The sequence below is a fragment of the Aulonocara sp. 'chitande type north' Nkhata Bay genome, linkage group LG14 (assembly GCF_057382095.1).
Source record: "Aulonocara sp. 'chitande type north' Nkhata Bay isolate Kocher_YH1m ecotype deep benthic linkage group LG14, A_spYH_male_GT1.1, whole genome shotgun sequence".
Lineage (NCBI taxonomy): Eukaryota > Metazoa > Chordata > Actinopteri > Cichliformes > Cichlidae > Aulonocara > Aulonocara sp. 'chitande type north' Nkhata Bay.
In genome coordinates this window covers 35,324,374-35,341,878 of record NC_141357.1, presented here as the reverse complement: position 1 = coordinate 35,341,878, position 17,505 = coordinate 35,324,374, and the positions used below count along the sequence as shown (strand labels likewise).

General features: G+C 40.6%; 1 protein-coding gene across 1 annotated transcript; it reads right to left on the bottom strand.

The window, feature by feature from the left end:
• Positions 1-4: 4 nt before the first annotated feature.
• On the bottom strand, positions 5-15,740 carry kcnk6 (potassium channel, subfamily K, member 6). Its single transcript, XM_086262319.1, has 3 exons — positions 15,249-15,740; positions 7,434-7,826; positions 5-1,508 (listed from the first exon to the last, which is right to left on the bottom strand). The coding sequence occupies exons 1-3, from the start codon at positions 15,562-15,564 to the stop codon at positions 1,267-1,269; spliced, it is 951 nt and encodes a 316-aa protein (XP_086118445.1). The 5' UTR covers positions 15,565-15,740; the 3' UTR covers positions 5-1,266.
• Positions 15,741-17,505: the final 1,765 nt, after the last annotated feature.

The following is a 17,505-nucleotide window of genomic DNA, read 5'->3' as shown; positions in this document are numbered from 1 at the left end:
TATTACAAAGTTTCTTTAATTTACAACTTTTCATAGTGAATACAAGCTACATTTTACTACACTACAACACACACACACACAACTTATTTTACAGTATCGGATAACTTCACTACTTTTAACTTTACTGTTCACATCAGTTTTACTATTAAAGTGCATTTCAAGTGTTTCTCTGATGGACACCATTCCAGATGTTTGAAGTCACAGATGTGGACAGGTTTTTGTTTGAAAATTTGGTTCTCTCTTAAAATTATTCACCACAATTAAACGCTCAGTTTTATTTATCTGGTGTCATTTTCTTTTCTTCATCCTTTGTTCACTCCCTCCATTCTTATGTTGAACATTTAAAGACATAATTATCAATATGTTGCATTACATACAGGCAGACGCTAGGGGGCAGCAGCATAAAGCAGGAGGTAAACTGCTCATCTGTGGCTTCCTTGCTCTTCATGACCTACCCACATAAAAACGACTACTTAAACAATGTCTGATTAAATAAGATTCCCCTTAACGCTCCTGCTGCTTCAAATACTCAATCTGAGGTAATGATCTCAAGCTTTAATAAGTTTAATTTATTGCAGTTGTGATCATTTGTGGTGTAAAGATAGAAAGGTTCAAACTAGCTCAAGTCTGACAGTGCTATGAACATAGATGGATGAATAGGTGGGAGGTGTTTTGACCAGGAAGAAGAATAAGGAGATAAACAATGAATGCACCCACATAAAAATGTAAAATATTCAGCTTCAGCACAAATACATTAAAGACAATATTTGTTTGTCAGTGAGACAAACCTGTCGCAGAAAAGCAAGAAGACCAAAGAGGAAACAAAAAAGGTAAAAAACAAAACAAAAACAACAACAACAACAATTAAACTGTATCAGAAGTTTTAGGCCGAAGCCCATCATGTGCAATCCTGACTGTAAACAGCACAGTTACACTGGTGTGTCAGAGGGAGATGTTTTCCTTTTAGCCCTGGTTGGGAGAATCTGTCCCTGTGTGCAACACGAGGTGCAATACCCACTCCTAAACTCTTTGGTGGCCCTCTATTTCTCAAATACTCAATCCTGAAACTCATCTCAATCCTCCTTAATGTTTCCTCCAATGGATTTTTTTAAATGAGTTGAAAAGGAAGAAAATAAACAAGAAGAAGGAAAAAAAAGAAAATAATTCAGAATCAGCCCACCAAGTCCTCATGTTCCATCAGTGGTTCAAGACGTAAGGATTTGTGAGAGATGGAGCTTCTTTCCCTTTTCTCTCCGTCCTCACAGCTCAGCCCCTGTTGATGGTGTTGTAGGACACCTGTGATCCCGGCTCAAGGTGATTGCTGGCACCCTTTTCTGTCTGCCTCTGGGGACTCTCGCCGTGATCCACGATGGGCTCTCTGTCCTCATCCGGGTCAGAATCTTCACAGCGAGGCAGCTGTAGCATGGTAGTCAGGCCATGCACATCAGACATCTTGTGGAAGGTGCGTAGCAAGAGGTACATCATCATCAGACCCAAGAACAGGTACACTGGAGACAGAGAGAGAGAAGCCAGGAGGGAAGGGATGGATTTTTTTAAATGCAAGGATATTTAACAGAATTTGACTGGTGATTAATTTCGATAAATGTTTCAGCCTTTCTGCTGTGGCTCCAAATACCACATAAAACCACATGTAGGTATTCTCTCTTTGACTGTGCTGGTGATCTGTTTATTATGCAACACTGAGGTTGGAAAAAGCAATACTGCAGCAGGTGTGATACTAAATCTATCAGCTTATGAAAACCAGCAGGTTATGAAAATGTTAAAGCTCTTTACAGCTTTTAGGCATTGGTACACTACCAGTACATGCAACCACAAATAGCTGTGTGGTGCATTATGTGCAGAATTTAAAGTATATTATTTGTTGGTATTAATTAAAAATAAATACTACAAAGATGCATGGTTACTTTATGATCTTAGACAAGCAAGAAACTTACAAACTCATGTAGCTGGTAAAGAGAAAATAAGTCCGAATACACTTGACTAACAACCAATTTTTAAACATTCATTTAACCAAAAGGAGAACAAAAGTGCCCTCAAGGTGGCAAAGGTGAAAATAAAATCTCAACCTTTGTTACTTCTGCTCTGATTCTTGCGAGTGCCTTAAAGAAATCCGTGTGGTTTTACTGTGTAATGTGTGCATTAAGCGGAGTTCAGGCCATGAGCAGCAGTCACTCACAGCACAAGCAGGCCAGCTCTAAGAAAACATCATTCGATGTTACAAATGTAACGCATGTTTCATATGAATTAGTCTGACTAGGAGTTTGAATCTTGTTCTCACAGACTATAAAACTCATCATGGTTAAAAACAGCAGCTGGTGATGAGTTTAAGATTGGTTTAAACTCCAAACTTCCCAGAAGATTTACCTCTCACTGTATCTGTGTAGGTTGCCAGTCATTCAGGTTATGGTAGTTTTATTTAAAGGCTAGCAAGACTTGTTTTTTAGGTTCGGGGATTCCCGGGTATTTATTTGCAGTGCAGTGGAAGAGCCCTGCAGCAGTTGGCGAGTTGTTTTGACTTGTTCTTACTTAGGCAGCGATCAGTCTCTTCAGTTTGCAAGTTAATAGGGTCAAGCTGGCAGCTACGATCAGTTTGTGATTATACCAATAACATCTATAAAGTTGCCAAAAGGTTGTGCTTATTGGTGCAAACTAACTCAGACTGATTGCCAACATACTGGGAATCAATCTGTTTTTAAAGTAGACAGCAATTACTTGCAAACAGTCACAAATCAGAGAGCGATTCCAGTCAGTCACCGTGACTGTTTGGAGAAAGTTTGTCTCCCACCAGGCAACCTGTGCATAAGGTTAACAAAGTTGTTCTTCTTCAACTAACCAAGGTGCATATTTATCCAGCATGTCCTGGGTCTGTCCCAGGATTTCCTCCTACTTGGACATGCCTGACACCCAAGTATGAGGGTATTAGGCCAAACTAAGGTTTTGTTTGCTCTAGAACATCGTTTCTACAACTTGACTGCAGTCGACCAGTCGATTGGACATGATTTGGAAAGGCACGCACACACACGCACACACAGAATAAGTTAGCAAAAACTGATGTATTCAACTGTACAAAATACGTTTCAACATGTCTGAAGCCTTTAAATAGCATAGCTTTATAGTAAACTTCATTGTACGTATTGCATTCAACCTTAATTTCACACAATCCTGCAAAGAATGACTTAAATACCATCAGCAGGAGCGATGGAAAACTCATAATTCTCATAATGCTCAAGAAAATGGCACGACGACTGAAAATGATAGAAACGTCTTTGCTAACAGAAAACTGCTTAAGCACCCTGTCCAGAAGATTACCTACTCTCATTTACCACATCTGCATTATTTTCTGAGTTATACATAAATATATATAGTTGTATACAAACAGCAAATGTAAAGTGACAGAACACAGTCCTATAGCATGCAAACGTAGGTCTGCAACGCTCTTCAAAGCACCTACACTGCTACCAATGCATAACCATGACAGCATTATTAGAAGGAAGAGGAGCTAAAGTAGTTTTTCAGTTTTCAAAATAGGTTCCTTTTCAATTTTACCACACAGCACTTCGGCTGAGGAACAATGCATCAGGCTGCAGTCTGTCACTAATCCTCTCCAGAACCACCAGGGGCTGTTTGGGTTAATCTGACTCGACCTACACTGTTATATAAAGCAGCCTGAGGGACAAGAGAGCAACATCGCCGGTCCCTGTGAGCTACTCCACTCGGCCTCCTTCCAACCTGAAGTCAAGGGATTAGCTGTGGGCAACACGAAAGAAAACACAGCTTTCAGCAGAGCTCCTGAGCTCCTCATCAAAATGAAACACGTTAACAGGTGAGATCAAAGGAGTTAAAGTACTACAGGGTGAATTTTCCTTCCTAGTTAAGTTGCTGGAGGGCTCTGAGGAAAATTAAAGAAACTGTGAAATGCTGCATTCTCTCAATCCTGTAAACAGCAGAGCTCATTCATCCCAGTGTGTGTCTGTCAGATATTCACTGTAGATATTCACTCTGACCGAGCCCACAGAAAAAAAAAAAAACAAAAACAGCAAGCCTGCTTTTAGACACAAAGGTCATTCCAGCTCTGACTCGATTACCGAAAGGAAGCCCACAAAGAAGCTGAACAACAACAGCCGACTATGGAAATAACCTCCATCATGTGATAACAGAGTTTTTTTGATTGCCAGAAAAAACAGACGGGCATCTAAGTAAGGTTTTAAACACGACGCACACATGCACATTTGACTCATATGGGAATACCCTCCTACACAGCGGTGGGCAATTGAGAAACGGGGACTGTCGTGACAGAACTCAATTCTGCTCATAATTATCTCTTTATAAGCTTATTAGTGCAGCCCTCTCACAAATACCCCTTCCATAATATCATACACTAATAAACATGTTATGGAAATGCACTCTATAAAGAGCACAGTCTTCATTTACTAATAAAACAAACAGTTTAGAAGCTCGACTTTAACTGATAACTGTTAACATCAGCCTGTTAAAATGCTCAGAGAGCCTTAACATGCAGATGTTAAGTGTGTATTGATCACCACAGTCACCTCCTTATTTTAGCTGCACTGTAAAGTATGGCGAGTGTTGGTGCAGAATGAAAAGGATTTGAATGCATGCACCAGAGTTCATAATTATCCCAATAATTACAGCGATTTTCAGACACAATTGGGAGATGTTGGTCAAAGTCAGAGAAATGAAAACCCTCCAGAAGGCGAGGCAGTCTTAATGCTCATAAGTAACCTTCAAACACCTGTGAGCATTTATCTGTCATTTTTATAGCATTACCTAAATTAACTTTTAATTTCATTGGGTCACAAGAAAAAAAATGCACGCATAGAATAATAGATTTCAATTCAACTCCATCCTGAAGACAAGAGCTCTTTGTTTCCTATGCTTGGCATGGACATGGATGTCTATATACCACTAAACAAAAAGGTCTTCCGGGGTTACGTGGGCTATAATTACAGCCGATGATTGATCTAAGCACTTACGCCCGACTTCACAGTCTGAGTGCTGTTGCACTTACCGAAGAACAAACGTCAAAGTCAGATATCACTTTATTTTGTTTTTGTGCGATTCTCCTCAAAGTCAGCTCAACTTCAAACGAGCTACACAGAAGAGTGAACTTCAATTTACAATTTATGAGGAACCGCCAACCTGTCAACCCTGACTTGGTAGCGAGAAAAAGGCAGCGAGAGGTGTTACTTCTCACATCAGAGGTGAGAATGAAGACAAAGCCACAAAGGTCAACTTCTGTCAGAGCAGCAGGACAAAAAAAGATTCAAGAGATTTTAATTATCTGTGAGTGTAGAACATATTGCCAATATGTTCTACACTCACAGATCTCAATGCATCTCATGCAGTTCCTTTCATTGCATTGAATCCAGTTCTCTTTTTAAAAAAATACTATCAACTTTTCGGCCCCCAGTACTTCTCTCTTTAATGATTTTTGGAAAGACCGCCCTCCTCTCACTCTGTGCTTCTGCAGGTGTTTCAGATATTGTGGTGGACCTGCTCCCCTTTACAGCTCTGCAGGCATGTAGCAGCTACGTGTGACCCTCACAAGCAAACCACAGCAACCTCGGCGTGTGCCATGTACCCAGGTTATCAACCATTGCTACCACACCCACAGGTGCAGTGGAGTTTCAGCTATATTCTTAGCCATCATCAACATCAAAGCACAAACACCATGAAACAACCGGCTTTCTATCATGCTGGAACAAATTTAATGCTTTATTTTAATTTATGTTAGAGGTAAATAAATGATACCTTTTCTTTTTAGTGCAAGTCACAGGTCACATACAGTGTGTTTGGTGGTTAGTTACAGGAGCTGTCCAGGTTAAAAACCTGGTTGCTCCCATGTATTTACTCATCTTTAGTCACCACAGTTCAAACAATGCGTGGAGATTTTCCAGTAAATAAAAGGTTCACATTCAAAGCACACTGTACTGGATGTATTATTCTATCCATGATTACCTTCTTCCCCACCTCTCTTTGTGTATTTCATTTCACCCTATTCTTAGCATACTACTGTGCAAAATTTTAAAGCAGAGTTAAAATTTTGGCTGGACTGTGTGCGGCATCACAGGCACGCATATCCTCGTGCACATGCAAGTTTTTATACAGAAATTTCAGACATGAATATAGTCACCTAAGCACTGAACCCCAACTCAGAAGGTTGCTTTTACTTATTTATGATACATTTACTGTGAGATTAGGACTAAGATTAAAAATGGTGGTATGCAATTTTAAAGCATGTTTGTAAGACCCGACTCTGAGCTTAAACATGCACTGATATGAGCTCTGCTGTGCTCTGGGACATGATGAGACAACACCACCTTCTCAAAAATACAGATAAGCAGTCTTAAAGAAGAGGTGTGTTAGCCTGGGACTGTGACTTCAGGGCCATGTCGTTACTAATGACTTCCACATAAGTTGATCCACTAAAGTGAAGTGGATCAGCGAGCAACTTTGGATAGAATAAATCCACTTAAAACATAGTTGGACAGCTTGCACTTCATCTGTGTTAGCATAAAATCCAAACCAAATAAAAGCTTCACTTTCAGACCATAAATGAAAGATTGAAGCAGTTGCCATAGCACCAAATATTAGTTTTGAATTCAGCATCTTAAAACCTCGCTCCTCACAGCCAGAGGTGACCGTATTTGGATGAAAAGGTGGAGTAATACGTTACAGACTAGAGCTAAATTGTAGTAGTGTCTGCTAATCAGTGCCAAGTAATAAGGGGTGCACAGCTGATAGAAATATAGTCTTGATCAAGATAATCATCTTGATATCATCTGCTGTTAGGAATGATCTTCTTGTGGCCACTAGATGAGCTGCAGTTTTCAGCTCTTTGTTTGATTTTTTCAGAATCAGATTATGTTCATCTGTACACAAAGAATTTGTCTGTGTCATTACAAAATTAGCTTTCTATTAGCTTAACTTAACCTTAGTCTGCTTCCTCCTAACTGTGGTTATCAGCAGTATACTAAGTGGATTCACATCAGTTTTTGTTTTTTTCCATTATTATTTTATGTTAGAATCTGGCCGATCTGATGATATTACAGATTCATTTCTCTTTTTCTAAGCCAACTTTCCTAACTCTGTGTCCTAACTCAAATTTGACCTGAGCCCCTTACACAGAAATTATACATGAATTGTTAAGCGTTAATGCGTTATGTTTTAATAACAGGCAAGTCTGACATGATCAATGAGAAAATCTGTGTCTGTGAAAGTAATGTAACATCGGTTTGATTAGAAGCAAGTCCCCCGCCTGTAAGAAAAAGAGCCAAAAATTACTTTAACAATGTGGTTTATCTGAGCTGTAAGCTGGTTCAGCCCGTGGCTGCACTCTAATTGAGTGCACTGGATGAATGCATTTCTAGTCTACAAACAAACGGACTCACCCATGACAGCACCAAGATACAGTGTCCTATACTTCTGCTCTGGCTGCATCCCTGGCACAAAATCCCCCAGTCCAATGGTGCACAGAGAGATGAAACAGAAGTAGACGCCATCCAAAAAGCTCCAGGACTCCTCCAACTTGGTGAAGATGGCTGCTGGCACCACAAAAAAGCACAGCACCACCAGAAACAGCAGCAACACAAAGTGGACAGCAGTGGCGGGCCGAGGCTCCAGGCCTGATCTCTGAAGCAGGCTCACCGGAGCGAGGACCAGAGGGTACAGGAGCCTCTGGACACAGGCGGTGAGCACCAGCATGGTAAAGGGAACTCCTAACAAGGCGTAGAAGATGGAGAAAGCTTTCCCAGTGTCAGACAGAGGAGTGGATTGACCATAACCTGGAGGAACAGCAACATGACAAGTTTTAGAGGAAGTGGGAAATTAGATGAGATGATAGAAAAGACACGATAGAAATTGTTGTGCTTTTTCTTTACGAGAGTCATTCAATAAATCTAAATGTAATTTAATTAAAAACATTAATGTAACACTTTAAAATATTTGAGCTGTATTGTGATTTTGCAAGCTGCTATTTCTGGTGCTGTTGAACTGTATTGGATTACAAAAAAGGGATCTTATGCATTTTGTCCTTACTGATATAACTCAGATGCACAAAAACAATATATAAACAGTATAATGCAGTCAAATCAGCAGCCTCCACATTGATCATCAGCACTCAAGTCAATACAGCTCCAAAGCTTTCTAGCAAAAATGGAGCATTATAACATTAATGAGTTACTGGACAGCTGTAGAGCATAAAAATAGATTAATGTGCTAATGAGCACACTGATGTTACAGAGTCAGGTAGAGTTATTGGCTGCAACAGCAGCACGTAATTTGCCCCAGACTTTTTAACTTGAAGCTACAGAAAAACAGCAGCTTTAGTCAATGTCAGGGTACCAGTGCTGGTAGGAAGACAATAAAATTCAGACTCCAGCATAAGCAACTCACTGAGGATCTGTCACAACTGCCTACAGGGATTATCTACCAGCAGAAGTGAAACTACTGCAAATGAATCTTCTGCTGGAGCTTTAACCTGGTGGCGTGATATAAAAGCTTTACAGCAACACAAAGGATAGGAACGAAAACAACAGCTGAGTGCAGTTAAAAGTACCTCAGACTGAAAACACTGACGCACAGAGTACTGACCAGAGAAAGATAAGACCAGAAAGGACTGTATCCTGTAAAACTGTTTATACAGTGTAAATATATATGTAAATAATCCGCCGGGATGGGGGTTAGGAAGTTCCTTTATATTTGGTTTGTGCAAACAGCACACCATCTGCTGTATGTGATCACAAAACATTAGGTTACTACACAAACGCCAGAAAACAGCTTTCATTTTAAAATGGAGCTATAAAACAACCATCCAGCCCGCCGTCTGTGCAGAACATCTGTAGCCCTTTAAATTACAGCTGTTTGAGAAAAAGTCTGAATTCTGCCTGCATTTATTTAAATAGTATTTTTAGCCTGTAAAAGAATGACACAAACATTCCTGAGTAATAAAGAAAACATTATTATCCAGTCCTGCCATAATAACGTTATCCAAATCACTGGCCACATTTGGATGATGTGTTTACAAAGGTGCTGCCGGGTGTTCAAAGTACAAAGCTGTCTTTGTCAAAATCATCTCCAAAGGACATGAGCTGTGTGTAAAGTGTACGACTACAAAAACCTGGGCAAATGTTTCTATTGCCACAGACTGGTCTGCTGTCTGCAGCGTGAACGTGGTCACAATGTTGATGAGACAATGTTGATGTGCACGCTAAGAACGAGCACAGCCTTTGTTTTCTAGGGGGTCGTGAACTCATGCTTTAAAAACATGACGTGTTTCACAAACTAAAGATTTGATGTCACTTTGACTACAGAGCAGCTGAGATGACGACACAATCTCCTGTCAGTTAAACTGAAGCCTTCGGGCGTTTAACAGAGTTCAGCGTGAGCTCTCTTTCAAAGCAAGCACAGGTTCAAGGCAGATGTAGCTAAAGTTACTGTGACGTTACACACACACGCGCACACATATGCAGTGGACTATACTCATCCAGACAGCAGCAAATACCATAGAAAGTACCATTTCCCACTTTTAGTGTAAACTGGAGGGCTTGATAACGGACACATGGAACCGTTTATCTCTGCTGATGAAATCTGCATCACTCTGACCGAAGCAGACCGCTCCACACGATGATGCCCAGTGCTGATATTGCCCGTTGGTTTGATGTATTTGGCTTTGATCTGACTTTGCAGTTGTCACTTCAGTAGTTGTCACAAATAGATTACATTGAATTAACACCCTTTTACCCTGTTATGCCTCTGACACTACCAAAGCTCCACTTAGAGCCTCAGTGAGATTATCTGAACTAAAGTTTCTATCCAGGGCCATATTCAGTGCAAAGGGTACACAAAATTAGATAAGACAAATACATTTCAAGTTCAAGTTCAAGGTTCTTTATTTGTCACATGCATATTTAAAGCCATGGCATGGTCGGAGATAACGTTTCTCATATTTTTTTAAAACCAGCAAAACACAGGAGCTTACAGGCCTGTCTTAGTGTGGAGCTATTGTTCTTTGTGTTGTTTGTATTGCATATATATACACACACAAACATTAGAAGACTGAATCAAGAATGTAAACAAATCAGGGTAAAAAGTATCGCCCTGTAAAATGGATTTGGGAAATTGAAAATTTTGCTTCTCTTTGTGATCGTTTTCCATGTTTTATGATCATTGCACAGTTATTAGCACCTCGCTCCTTTTTTTGGTAGCTTCTTGATAGCGCTGCAGTTTTGATGTAGATCTGTGGCCATCTTTCTGTCACACCTTAGTAGTTTGTGTTCCTGGTCACTTTGTCCTTGTCATTTCTGCTCTTATCTTCAATGCTTTTGTGTCCCTGTAGTAAGTGTTGCGTCTCTGGGTGTGTGCGCAGAGTGTTTGATCAATGATGTCAGCCTCTGACTAGAAGGCATGTAAAATCACATGGAAGCTGTTGTTTGGCGTTTAAAATCTGACAATATGCCATTTATCCAATGTGCAGTGTAACATTTCATCCACTCGGTCCCAGCTATACCGGCTCATCAGCTGTTAGCTGCCTGCAGACTTTTTAGTAAGTCCCCCTCCCACCTTTGCTCTGTCCAAAAGTTCAACAGTGACACTGACAAACATTACAAAGAACATGAGCTGGAGGTTTTCTCCCTGCTGTTAGGGACACATGTCAGTCACTAAAGCTTAAATCTAGACGTGGTGTGTGGTAAAGCAGGTTGAAATTTTTTTTAATTACTCCCCAAAATGTCCACTGATCGTAAAAAAACAAACAAACTATTGTTCCTTCTACTCAACATACTTGTTGGAGTGAGAGACTATAAATTTCACTATCTAAGTGCATCTGCTGCTTCCTCTTTTTGCCTTGAATTGAGTACCGGCATGTTAAAAAAAAAAACTCAGTGAGATCATAACGCAGCTAAACACGTTACACCATTTAAGGAAGTGTCACCCAGCCTCTGCTGAACACAAAGGGCCATTCTGTTCTGCTTCATGCATGAATTTGCATTTCTTCAGCGATCATGCGCCAGTGTCATTTATAACAGCAAGCCTGTGAATGTGACCGCCTTCGCAGCAGTTTGCCAACACAGCGGAACAGCAGTGCAATAAGAGCGGCACGAAGACAGCTGCTGCAGATGTTTGATTGTGACAGTCGTCAAAAACTGTCAAGCTCAAGTCGCCAACTTGACAGCTAATTTCTTACAGTTTTATCTTAAACAGTTAGTTTACTCTTTAGGTTGGTTATACACACAGAGACACTGGGAAGACTCAAACATGAGGGCGTAGCAGACACATCGTTTGCTCTGTAGTTTGACCTTCGCCCATTATTTTCTAGTCATTGATACATGCATACTCTTTCTGTAACTTTAAAGCTAGAATTAAAATCTAAGTGTACAGGTTTGTATCTAGTATGTCTTTAACATTAATTCAGATTTGCCACCACATCACAAGCTAGTGTGAGACAGTGGCAATATACTGCAATATCTTTGAAGTATAGCACAAAGGGAGGCAATATTGCCATGTTAATATTGAATAATAATGATAATTCGCACAAAGATACAGCAATGATAGATAATTCCAGCTTTTTTGGGGTATTTATTTTTCAGTTACAAAGATATCATGATATACTGTGCATAATTGTTTTGCAATGTATCACAGAGTCACTGGATTGTCTGACCATACTGTGATAATAACATGTCACGAGTTAATCTGAGTCCTACCCCTAGTCTCATCAGAAATACCCTGAGTATTCAATTCAATTTTATTTCATTCATAAAGCGGTAAATCACAACAACAGCTGCCCCGAGGTGCTTTATATTGTAAAATAGAGCCTCTACAATAATAGAGAGAAATCCCAACAAGCAAACAAGCCCCTTTGAGCAAGTATCAGTTAACAGTGGGAAGGAAGGCTCCTTTTTAACAGAACCGGGCTCAGGGAGGGGCAGTTATCTGGACTGAAAATCTGTCACAGTTCCTACACTATACAGAGGCACAGCAGTGAGTGTTTAAAACCTATCTGTAAAACACAGTGGAGACTCTGTCATGGTTTAGATCTGCATTTCAGCCACAGATGTTGGCGATCTTGTCACAATTGATGGAATTACGAATGCAGAAAAGTACCGTCAGACTTTTATCAACCATGCAGTGCCATCTGGAAACAGTCATTCCAAACACACTAACAGTACAAAAAAAGCACACAAAGCTAGTTTTCCATTGTGTTTTTCTCCATCAGTCATAGGTTGGCTCCATCAGCGACCTTAACATAATGCATTTCAATTCTACTGTGTATCACATATGGTGATTCAAAGGGCTTCACATGCATAATTTAAAAAAAAAAAAAAAAAAAAAAAAAAAATTGTCCACATATAAAAATTCAAAAACTGCAACAGATGGATCCCCAATTTTTCTGTCAGGAGTACTGAACAGATTACAGTTTGGCAGTGGAGGAGCTAAAAGGGCATGTTGGACTATGAGGAGACAAAATGTCAGATATGCAACATTGTACAAGTTCAAGTAAGATTTTATATATATGAGTATTTTAACTTTAGTTCTGTAGGATACCACAAGCCAGTGTAGCTGAGACTGGACCAATACACTGTGTTTTATAACACAGAGATTTGCAAAACAGTTGCTAAAGAAACTGTAAGCACCAAAGTCCATCATTTTACATAAGCTGGTCTGAGTGGAGAATAACAATTCTTTCTTCCCAAACTGATAACTGCAATACCATGAGGATAGAGTGGCAGTTAGTGGAGCAGCGTGACAGAATAGAGCAAATAAGCACTAAATATCCAAACAGGAGCTTTAAATGTCCTCCAAGAAGCCTGAAGAACTGATCCTGAGACTAATTAAAGAAATTACAAGAAAGCGTGGCTAAGAGAGTTCAGGCTGTGCTGGCGATTAAAGGCGATCAGACCGAATGTTGACTCTCAGGTTCATCAGAATTGTACAAACTCCGCTTTTGCTTTATGCACTGAATTTACATTTATGTTTGCACAGGTTTCAATAAAACATTGCATTCCCATTTTCCTGGCAAAATTAAGAAATAAGGACAGGCTTGAGACTTTTGCACAGCACTGTACTTCACAGCAATTAAAAATCAAAACAAAAAGTATGACCTGAATGCCATCTCATTACAAACCGCCCATCTGGCTTGGCTTGTTTTTCTAGTCATTTTTCTTTCAGCTGAGGTTAATTACGTGGCTGAAACTGCAGCTTTAATCACAGACACGAGAACGTTGTGACAAACATTTTTCCTTCCTGTTACTTAACATCTCAGAACATGCCTTGCTGGCAGGCCCACCATGCACTGCTTTTGCATTTTGCCTCAACATCCTGTTTAAACAGGAAATACATAAAATTAAGTGCACATTGTACCATTTTACTGGGTGTTGAAAAAATGTAGGTAAATGTGCATTTTTAATGGCAATAACTAAACCGGCTGAGAAGCTCTGGAAGCAGAGCGTGAATTTGTACCTCTGAACGACAGACAGCTCTGCGGCTCAGCTGAGAGCGTCCCACAGAGGCCCAGTGTGTCTAATTAAATGTCAAGGGTGTTGTTTTATGACACTGTGTATCCACAACAAACCCTCACTGGATATTTTCGACAACACGAGGAGCTATTTGGTAAAAATGCATGAAAAATAAAACGAAATGTGTAGAATGAAGGGCTTTTTAAATGCAGGATTTTGTTAATCCATGTTTAGCTGCCCAGACAAGGATCGAACCAATCTTTGCTCAAACCTTTTTTCAGCGGAAGTTTTCAATGAATTTTTTTCCCCCAGCCTGGGACCAGAAAACCTACTGATAATGTACAGTCATGTGAAAAAGGAAGTTTTCACTGGTCTCTGCACAATCTGGTCAGAGCATTTGAGCATTTGTGTCAACAATTTCACCAGATTCCCAGGAAGCATGTGGAATTGTTAACATCCCTGCAAACTCACCCCAAGGTCAGACTGTGCAATGCCCAACAACTACATCTGAGACTGCACAGGCCCCAGAGTGGGTGGCTTCACAAAGATGTGAGGGACTGCTAATTATACAGAAAACCTTTAAGTTACTGAATCACTTAGTTTTCTTTTCTTTTCTTTTTTTTAAAGAAACAAGAGTCCTTTGAATACTCTTTTTCACATGATTGTATATTTAACTCCCGTGATTGCAATGACACCATAGAATAATTTGCCAAATTTTAAGGTTATTTGTAATGAAATTCTTGCATTGTCACTTAACTTCTCTCATAAAGTAGCAGGACTTAAGAGGAAGCCTAAACCCTCTGTTTTAATGTGAAATGATCTGATCCTACATTTCCCATCATGCAGCAGTATCTACTCTGGTTCTGTCATAAGCTCTCCAGTTATGACTTTAAAGTCTCCAGGCCCATTTCCAACACACGGACACCGCTGATATGAATTTTGCGTGTACAGAATACCATTTTCCCTCCAGCCTAAAGCCTGAAAAACAAAGCAAATATATAAACAACTAAACTAATCGTATCACCAAACACTTAAGTAACTAGGATTTGGTGCAATGTGCTTTATATTTGGGCCTGCAGGTAAGTGAGTCGTTCAAGGCCAGCAGAACACCACAAAGAACCCAGTGTGGACAACCTGGCTGGTCCCACAAAAACCTCTGTGATGTATTCTGCTCTCACCTTCACTTCCTGTAACATCCAGGTCAGGCTGCTACATACCGAACACCGAGCAGGTGCTCAGATCGCACAAGACCCACGAATATTTTGGTAACATCACCGATGTATGATAATCAATTTCCCCTTTTCTTAAATACCTGCTTTCATACTTTCAAAGTAAGACCAGAAATAAATCACATGATGAGGGAATTTCCCTCATCTACACGCAGATTTGGGAATTTTACAGATTTACAGATTAAAAGGAAACAACGTATAGTGGAAACTTTTTTCTCCCCTGAGGTCGATACATCGGTTTGCGTTTAGATCTTAAATAGCTCAAGCTTTGAGTCACAGCTACAACATCCATAACACGTGGCAACATAACTCCAGAAAACTGCCACCTGCATTTAACCCAGCATTGTTTTTGTGTTTCCCTCCTCACACTAAAGCCACAGACGTCCCCTCAATGGACTGCAGACTTTCTGTGGTTCAGCCTGTTTGCAGTTTACGGTAACGCGTAACACTGCCGAGGCTCCACTGTGCGCAAAAACGCCCTCAGGTGTTTCCTCGCCAAACTTTCTTCACTTTTGTTTGCACTCACCGACAGTGGTGACCAGAGTGTTAGCGAAGAACATGGACGATGCCAGGTCCCAGTTTGAGGTAGCGGAGGCGTTTCTGATGAGGAAGACGCCGTACTTGTTGGCCGCCAGCACTTTGAGCAGAAAGTTTTCGAGGGACGCGGCGCTGACGCAGCTCTGGTTCAGAAACTCCTTCTTCAGAACTTCCATATCATGTCGCAGCTTGTCCTCCATCGGTCGCTCGATGGTGGAGAAAATCAGGGCTCCGAAAAGCAGGTAGATGACATAAAACAATATAAAGCCTACGAGCAACAGCCACGACCTGCCTACTAAAGCCATGTCTTAGGTTTAGTTCTGGAGCTACTCACTCTGTTCCTCTCTTTTCCTCTTTGTGTGAAAACTATTCGGGGGCTGTCCTAATTGAACTTGAACCCCTCCTTGTCACTGCATCCTCCTCCCACAGCAGGAACAGGGGGTGTGTTCAGCTCAGAGTCCGTTGTGCATCCTGGGTCCTGCACGAATCCAGGTGCGTTTATTCGTTTATTAGACTTAAATGATCACATCTTTCCCGTGATACACCCGTCCCTAATTTCAAGAAAAGCCTGAAAAATATTACCACTGTTCTTAAGAATCGCCAGAAAAAAAATAATCTCTGTGCTTGTAATAAAAAACGCCTGAAAAGAAAGAAAGAAAAAAAAAAGAAAAACTAGAATAATAGCGTCTTTTGGCTTTTGGAATTGAACTCAGGACCTTCTTGCTGTGCGGCGACAGTGCTAACCACCGTGCTGCCTTACTTACGGAACAGTAATACCGTTTTTTTCTTGCGTATTACGGCCCAAAGTGTTTTTGCTTTTATTTCGCATGTTTTGGGCTCAGAGGAAGTCCACACCCTTCCACACATTTAGCCCTCCTGTGTCCTCCTCTGAATGTGCCATTCAATATTTTGATAAGCAGAAGAAAAGTCATTCTGGATCCTGATGATGATAAGAAGAAAACACCCTATGAAATCCGCTAAATTCTTCCAGTGTTCATATCTTTGTTCAGTAGTTCTTCATGTAAACTGAGTCTATTCTGCCACGGAGGAATTCTGGTCAGTTTCCATGATATCCATGATCATCCCACTGCCTTTCCACAGTATTTTTAATGCTCACATGGACAAAAGATGTATGATGATTTATTCTTGGACTATATTAGAACTGTTTATCTTGATTTAAAATTCAAAATAATCTTTATTTGTCTTACACTGGGCCTTTGTGTGGCACCTCAGTTCATCCTCTATCTGAAAGGTTGTTTTACTACCTTTACCCCTCCCTTTAAGAAAGTTTTTCGTTTTGCTGCTGATCAACTGCTGCTCACTGAACAACACCTGAACAACAGGTGGGTGGAGCTGTTGTGCTTGAGCTGACCAGGTACTGATGCCATCATAGAGAGCCAGGGAGAGAAAAACCCCCAAAACTGTTTGAAGCATGAGCTTTTGGCTCAAAGGGATTGCTTGTACATTCATTGGTCTTATTTTTCAAAACTTCATGTCTCATCCATCCATCCATCTCTTCTGCTTATTCAATTCAGGGTCACAGGGGGCTGCAGCCTTTCCAAGCTACCATAGTGGGGGACATCCTGGACAGCTCGTGACCATTACAGGTCCCCTTTAATTAAAAGTCCCTTCAGCAGCTACAAGTGTGAGTGTAGTAATTTTATCTCTAAGTACACCATGTTACAAAAACATAATTTGTTCCATTTGTTTATTTGAATCTATAGAAACTGCAAGTTAGTCAATGTTTTGGGAAAAACAAAAGTTCAATTATCTGAAATTCATGTCCTTAAAGGGGAAAAAATCCTGCAAAGACCTGACACAGGCCTGAGAGACACATCTGGCCCTTCGGTTGATCCAGCTGTTCATGAAGCCTCAGCAGAAATGGTCACAGTGTAAGGGAGGCTGTCAAGAAGCCCGTCTTAAGGAAGGGAACAGAGAGAAATATGCCAGATTACACTAGAACTGGACTGAAACTGGTCTTATACCGTGATTAAGCCAAATTTAGTCCTAACCCCACCATCATTAGAGCAGCGTGGAATCATCATGACAGAGAACAAGCTGCAAAGAAGCGCTTTGAATGTCCTTCAAGAAGCCTGGACAGCTATGCATGTCATCTGTACTGTATTTCCCACAAATGTTGGACTTCCCCTTTAACTCAAGTTGGCGGAAACTTAACTGATCTGCCGCTTCATGTGAAGGTCAGATGGGAGTTCCTGGGCTGTTCGGCTCTTACCCAGCGGTTACTA